Source organism: Xiphias gladius, chromosome 19 (genome assembly GCF_016859285.1).
Source record: "Xiphias gladius isolate SHS-SW01 ecotype Sanya breed wild chromosome 19, ASM1685928v1, whole genome shotgun sequence".
NCBI lineage: Eukaryota > Metazoa > Chordata > Actinopteri > Istiophoriformes > Xiphiidae > Xiphias > Xiphias gladius.
Window position 1 is genome coordinate 8,668,882 of NC_053418.1, and position 6,674 is coordinate 8,675,555.

At 41.8% G+C, this 6,674-nt stretch overlaps 1 protein-coding gene across 2 annotated transcripts; it reads right to left on the minus strand.

Moving 5' to 3' along the window:
* Nucleotides 1-405: 405 nt before the first annotated feature.
* On the minus strand, nucleotides 406-6,674 carry fsta (follistatin a). 2 transcript variants are annotated; one of them, XM_040154236.1, is made up of 6 exons: nucleotides 6,520-6,674; nucleotides 5,125-5,316; nucleotides 4,717-4,935; nucleotides 4,345-4,569; nucleotides 3,530-3,760; nucleotides 406-1,487 (listed from the first exon to the last, which is right to left on the minus strand). In XM_040154236.1, the coding sequence occupies exons 1-6, from the start codon at nucleotides 6,608-6,610 to the stop codon at nucleotides 1,399-1,401; spliced, it is 1,047 nt and encodes a 348-aa protein (XP_040010170.1). In that variant the 5' UTR covers nucleotides 6,611-6,674; the 3' UTR covers nucleotides 406-1,398. The 2 variants fall into 2 exon arrangements, with proteins under 2 accessions (XP_040010170.1, XP_040010169.1); XM_040154235.1 differs by having other exon boundaries at nucleotides 5,119-5,316.

Here is a 6,674-nt window from a genome sequence, read left to right on the forward strand (position 1 = left end):
ATGATCATGGATAAAATCACCAAGTTGAGAGGAATATTTGATTTTGGCTAATCCAAATAATTGAATACTTTCTCACACTGATGTAGAAATCATATAAAAATCCGTGCCCACAATAGCCTGATACACTCAGAGTCATAAAAAGGATTGATTCCAATGTAAACAGATTTGTTAAATGTCTCAAGGTAGATATCACACTGCCAAACCTTATGCTGTATGTAGGTCTAACAGTTTGATTTAGGTCCAACTTCTCCTTTGAATTAAACACATACACTGCCATTATGTTTAACTACATGTTTTTCACAAATCAATGATACAGCAGAGCCGAAAAAAGTATAAGGAAAAAAACTTTTATTGTTTCACTCTTCATATCTGTACAAATACCATCAAACTTTGTATGTACATATGACATTTACATAAAAAATACAAAACTATATATTCATAACAGAATTTTGTATTTCTCTTGTGACGTTTGAAATAAAAATGCATTCTGAGAAAAAACAAAAAAAACAAAAAGAAACAAAGTGATGAAGTCTGATATAGTGTCGAGTACTGCAGTGCGTTAGTCCTATTTTAGCTCTGCGAGAGCAATATGGAGCACATTGGCAAAAAGACAGCACACAAATGTTAATGGCACATTGTTTCCAAAATAATCAAGTATTATCCAAAACTTACCTCTGCTCTAATGTGGTGAGACAAAATAAATGCTAGTGAATAATGTCTAAAGTTTTCGTCTCCGACTGGAAACAAATCTAAAGGGCTGAAACTGAGGAATAACCAAAAAATAAGAAAAGAAAAACAAATGGCTCTTTTTTTTCTCTTCCATTTCATCACTGCTGTGTTGCACCTTTTACAATGCTCTTTTGCAAAACCATTGAGAGAATCCCTTTGGTCAGTTATTATGAGTTGTAAACAAACCAGAAACACTTTATGTACATAAAATGGTTGATATATTCCCAATAAATAAACACACAGCCTAAACATGCTTTTACGTATGTGTGACATAAACATCTGTGATAGAAATTTGACAGAAACAAGCAGATTTTTACAGCTCAGGGAATGCATTTTACAGCTTGTAGAGGACTTATACTTACACGGTAACATGACAAATAAATAACACTGCTTCTCTTTGGACAAATATATTTCTTCATGATAAAAAAGAAAGTACAAGGGACAACAACAAAAAGGGGGAAATGAGTGGTAACACAATATATCATGGTAGATAGTAAGCCTGACATTGTAAATGTATAAATTATAAAACACAAAAAAGTATAAATAAACATCTAGCAGACTGAACTATATGTATACTTCCTTTTTCTTTAAAAAATAAATAAGCATACACATAATGTACAGTATGGACATGATTCCTTGCCCTAGGACTGTTCCCCTAGTGATGGGAGCCTATCCATCCAGTATAGAAGATAAATGGACATAGGCCATGTAGTCTGAGTCATCATCTTCCTCATCCTCCTCCTGGTCTTCTGTAATGGCTATATGGGAGAATATATGGTAGCTGTTGTATGAATATGGACCACAACAGCGCAGAATATCATTGAATGTTCTCAAAGAAAATCTCACAGCAAAGCCACTGGCACACAGCCTCTATTTTGTTTCTTTTTTTGTGTGTGTATATATATGTTTCTGGTCTGTGTGTGTGTGTGTGTGTGTGTGTGTGTGTGTGTGTGTGTGTGTGTGTGTGTGTGTGTGTGTGTGTGTGTGTGTGTGTGTGAGAGAGGAAGGGTCTGTGTGACTTGGCATCAACAATTACTGTGGCATCCCCAATTATGCAACTCCATTTACATAATCTAGCAAGTCAGGGCTGCAACAAGAGAAAAAAGTGGGATGATGGAAAATAGGGTTGGATGGGAGGTTGAGGTGGTGGTGGTAGTGATGGTGGTGGGGGATGGGGGGGGTGTATAAAGTGGGTTGGGTGAGGGGGGGTGGCTGGCGGGTACGGGGGCATTGGTGCTGACGGTTCCAGTGTCTCTTTTTGGGCAGATTCCTGAAAGCAGACACACATGACACAGAAAAGTGCTCTTGTGTTCTTGGATTTGCTAGTTTCTTTGCGCTGATCATTATTTTAGTTTCTGGCTCAAACGTACAGGGAGGGAGGACTCTGTGTCACAGCCTGGACTTAGCAAGCAGGTCAGAGATCATCAACACAGTTCTGAGGTATTTTCTTTTCTTTTTACAGAAGAGATTTACATCGGACACATAAAAAAGCACACAAGCAAGAGCAAGAGTGACAGTACAAAAAAAAAAAAAAAAAACAGGCAGTCCCTCATCAATCCAAATGGATTTGTAATTTCTGATACATATTCTGGTAGACAACACATTCACTGGAAACAGCACAGACAATAAAAGTTAGCTGATAAATGTTAACTTTTCTCCTAATGAAGAGATGAGAAGTTGAGAAGTAAGAGGCGCATGGTTCTACAAGCTTCTTATGCTTATCCTGCACACTGTAAAGTATCACATTTATATTTAGCTCATGAGGTGATTATAAACTTGGTCCCTTGGATCCCATTGCATACCTTAGGCACATCAAGTTAAGGTACTCAGTCAGGAGGAAGAAACTAACAAGGAGACATTCTTCTACATAGCAACTTGGAATGCAAATTTGATACTTCCTTGAGGCTATTGTGCAATATGATGGTTTACCCCCAGATTTGTGAGCGCATGAATGGCTCAGTCTGGTCTGCAGATAGGTAGTCTACATGAAAAAGAAACATTCAAATCTATCGTCATTATCACTAACATGGCACCAATGTTACAATCACCTTATGCACATCATATGAATATATTTAAAAGTAATCTGTTCTTATGGACATGTTGGCCGTGTGGTGTATGTCACAAGAGGCAGTGCATTTTGAATTGATTGATTACAGCCAAAAGCAACAAAAAGAAAAACAATACAAAAACACAAATACACCATTACTATGAAATTAGCAATGTGACCATGGAATTTACAAGCTGTAAAGATATGACCACTATCATAAAAATAAACTGTTACTGCTTAAAAAACTGTATGAGATTTAAGGCAACCTGCTCCTGTAGGTTATTAGCATGGCCATAAACTTAACTAGTTTTAAATACCAGGATTGTTCCACTGCAAACAAAATTAGTCTGCTTTATTATTCGAGTTAGTTTAATGAAGTTAGCTTTTCTCAGACTCTTAGATACAGCCTGCTGATATAGAATTGTGTGGTTTTTCATTCAACTTCCTGTTATTCTGTTTTGCAGAAGAATTGGAAAAAAAAAAAGAAAAATAATAAAAAACCAACAAGAACACAAGAACAAAAGCCAGCGACAAAGACAATGTCATGCAAGTTCTTCCATTCCCAAGTCCTTTCTGCTTGCTTAAGCTGTGCTTGGTGGTGTGGCTGGGGTAGGAGTTTGGGGAAAGTTGGGGTGGGGGGCACTTTCGGGGGGGGGGTTTGTTGGGAAAGCAACATGGAATATTGTCTTTTGCTTGGAGAGGGGGGGTGTTTTGTTTGATTTTTTTCATATTTTGCTTTTGTTATTTACTTACAGTTGCAAGATCCCGAGTGCTTGACCTCCAGCAGCACACCCATAGAACAAGCAGCTTGCTTCATGGCACATTCACTGGGATATGTGGTGTTGTCGCTGGCACACACCGCCTCATCCATCCTGCTCTCCGGGCAGGTCTCATCGCACAGTGAGCAGCGGCCCCGGCTCATCCGAGCATCCCAAAGACACTTCTTCCCTGCACTGCACTGGATGTCCTCACACGACTTGGCCTCTACAAAGAGAGAGGAAGAAATGAGCACAGGGGAAATCTTTGATTAGCTGGATTATCACGAATGCTTTTCAAGCAGGATCAGATGACTGCTGAGTTTTTGGAGGACTAAGCTAGGTATAAAAACTAAACCCTGTTTTATAGGCTTAGGTCTCCTGGCAGGGAACAAAAAGTCATCTTTTAATTAGCATTTATAAGTCTACATGGCTTAGATTGACTGTTTTCTGGATAAGAATCCATCTGTCTCAAATATTAACTTGAAGCATGTCTTCATGGCCCCCAGCACTCCCCCGTTGTGCTCTCGTTCTCCCTCCCACTCTCCTTCCCTTTCTCCCATATGGGATAGTGCTGCCAACATCAGGAAATAATAAGATGTCTATCATTTCTTGAGCAAACACAAGCAACTACTAAACACACACTCTTTCTCTAAGACCCCCTCCTCAGTGGAATGTTGGCAAAAATGAACAGTGAAAAACTGCAGATCTGGCCAGGAAGAAAATGCACTCCAATATTATTCAAAGTCAGTGGCTGGAGGCGCTCTCGGGGAGCAAAGTCTCACGCTCTCACGTCTCTGGTTGCAGACTTACTGATGCATTTTCCCTCATATGCCACTCCAATAGATCTGCCGAGGAGACAGGTAGCTCTTCTCAGGTGACACGCGCTGGCATAGATGATCCCGTCGTTTCCACACAGGTACTGCTCAGGCGACGTCACCTCGGGGCAAATCCGATTACACGTCACACAATATGCGTTATTGGTCTGGTCCACGACGCATGTGGAGCTGCCGGGGCACAGGACATCACGGCACGTTTCTGTCGAGACAAAGAAATTGCAGAGTTTCCCAAAACTGACACGAAACACAGGAAAAATAAGAACAAACTGCTGGATTCTTGGCACACGCTGCTTTGAGAAACGTGGGATCACATAAGTGGGCTGAATTAAAGATAATATTGACTTACTCTTGCACTTTCCCTGGTACTGCACGTCCAGGTCGGGTTGGCCTTTACATTTAGCCTTCAGCAGTGTGCATTCGTCTTTGTAAGTCTTTCCATCTGAGCCGCAGACCGGTCCTTTCCATGTGATGTTGGAGCAGTCCGGTGCGCACACGCAGCGCGGCTTACTTCTTCTGTTCATCTTGCACCTCTTTCCAGGCCCACAGTCAACATTATCGCAGGTTTCTAAAATAAAAGGTCTGTGTTAAGTGATGTTGGTGAGGATTTTTGGCCTTATGCGTAAAATTACGCATGAAGCACACGCTAATTTACGCACCTTTGTGTGCGTAAATCAGATAATCACTAGGGTTTATTGTAGGAAATGACTGGGGATTTTTATTATGAGAAAACGAAGGGAAATGAGTGCACCTCCACCTTTGCAAGGTATGCAATTAGGGGCTCCGCCATTGAAGATCATCCACCTAAAGAGCGTACTGTTAGGGACGTCCTCCTCGGTCCAGGACGTCCCCAGCCTTCCACTCCGACAGCACTCCTCCCTGCTCATTCCGGGCATGTAGAGCACCTGGCACCTCCCGTTCTTCCCCTGCTGCAACCAGCAGTTCCCAGCTGTAAACAGAAAAAATATATATATAAAGCTTCTAATGTCGCATGTTGAACGCCTGAAACCGCTGACCCAGACGCAGGAGACACTCACGCAGCCCGTATGAGACGCTCCCTCCCTCCCCTGTCGCCCTCCCGGCAGTATTTTGTCTGATTTTTTTTTTTTTTTTTTTTTTTTTTGCGAGACTGTTAACACTTGCCTATCCCATCTGTGACTGACAGCCCTTACAACGCAGCCACACACCAAAAAAAGTAATAAGAATCTTTGGAGGGGGGGTTGTCCTTTATTCCCAGGGTCTCCTTGTTATCACTGGACGGACAGTGGAGCGTCCAGACAGTGTTAAATAACAGCCAATCTCCCTCAGAAAACCACAGCCTTTAGGTAGCAAGGCTAAGCACACCGCCGCCTCCAAAGTCTCAGAACAATATGCCCACCAAACAATGCCTTGTTTATTAACAACCCAGGATAAAGTCCATTTTAAACATATACAAATAAAAAAACTGAATCGTTATCATAAATCCATCGCACAAAATATCCCTTGATCCAGACAGCAGCAGGATGTCTAAACCGACACAGACACATATGACATTAAGTGTTCACGAACTGCTGTGTTTCTTAAACTCAAGACACGTTTCCACTGTACCTATTTGAACTACAAGCTCCCAAACAAAGAATGATGGATACACACGTACCCAGCTTTACCATGTTTTGTCACAACCAAGGAAGAATATTGCAAGAGAAGCAATTTTGCACATAATGCTAAAAGGCTGCGTGCGGGGAAATATATATAAATAACACTCCAATAAACTCACAGTGGACGCTCTGAAGTTTGTTACGGGGTTGACGACAACACGGGGAGACACCAAAAGCTCATACAAAGGTATCAGAATATACTAAGATTTTGTGGAAAGCTGACGCTGCCACCAACACGGCGCGGTGCGTGCGCCCGGCGAGGGCTGCAAAACTTGCCGTATACACACTTTGAAGTGTCCCATATGGCACCTGTTTTATGGACACTTTGAGCACGCACTGTCTGATGCAGAGAGAGTTGCAGAGAGAGAGAGAGGGGGGGGACAAAAAGGGAACTCACTTTGAAAAGTTTGTCGATTGCAGCAAGTATCTGGCACTCGTGCGCCTTGTGCGGCTGACAGCAGTCGAAGTTTTCCCAAAACGGAGCGAATAAAAGAAAACTGATGAGGAGAGCTTACCTTGAACTTTCTGATGTTCCATGAAGTGACAAAGCCATATGAACAAGAGAAAAATGCCCGGGTGAAGGTGGTGTTTCAGCATCCTAAACATGATGGAGAGGCAAAGTGAACCACGTATCTGACACAGGCAGCGCAAAAGTAATCTGCTTAAGGTG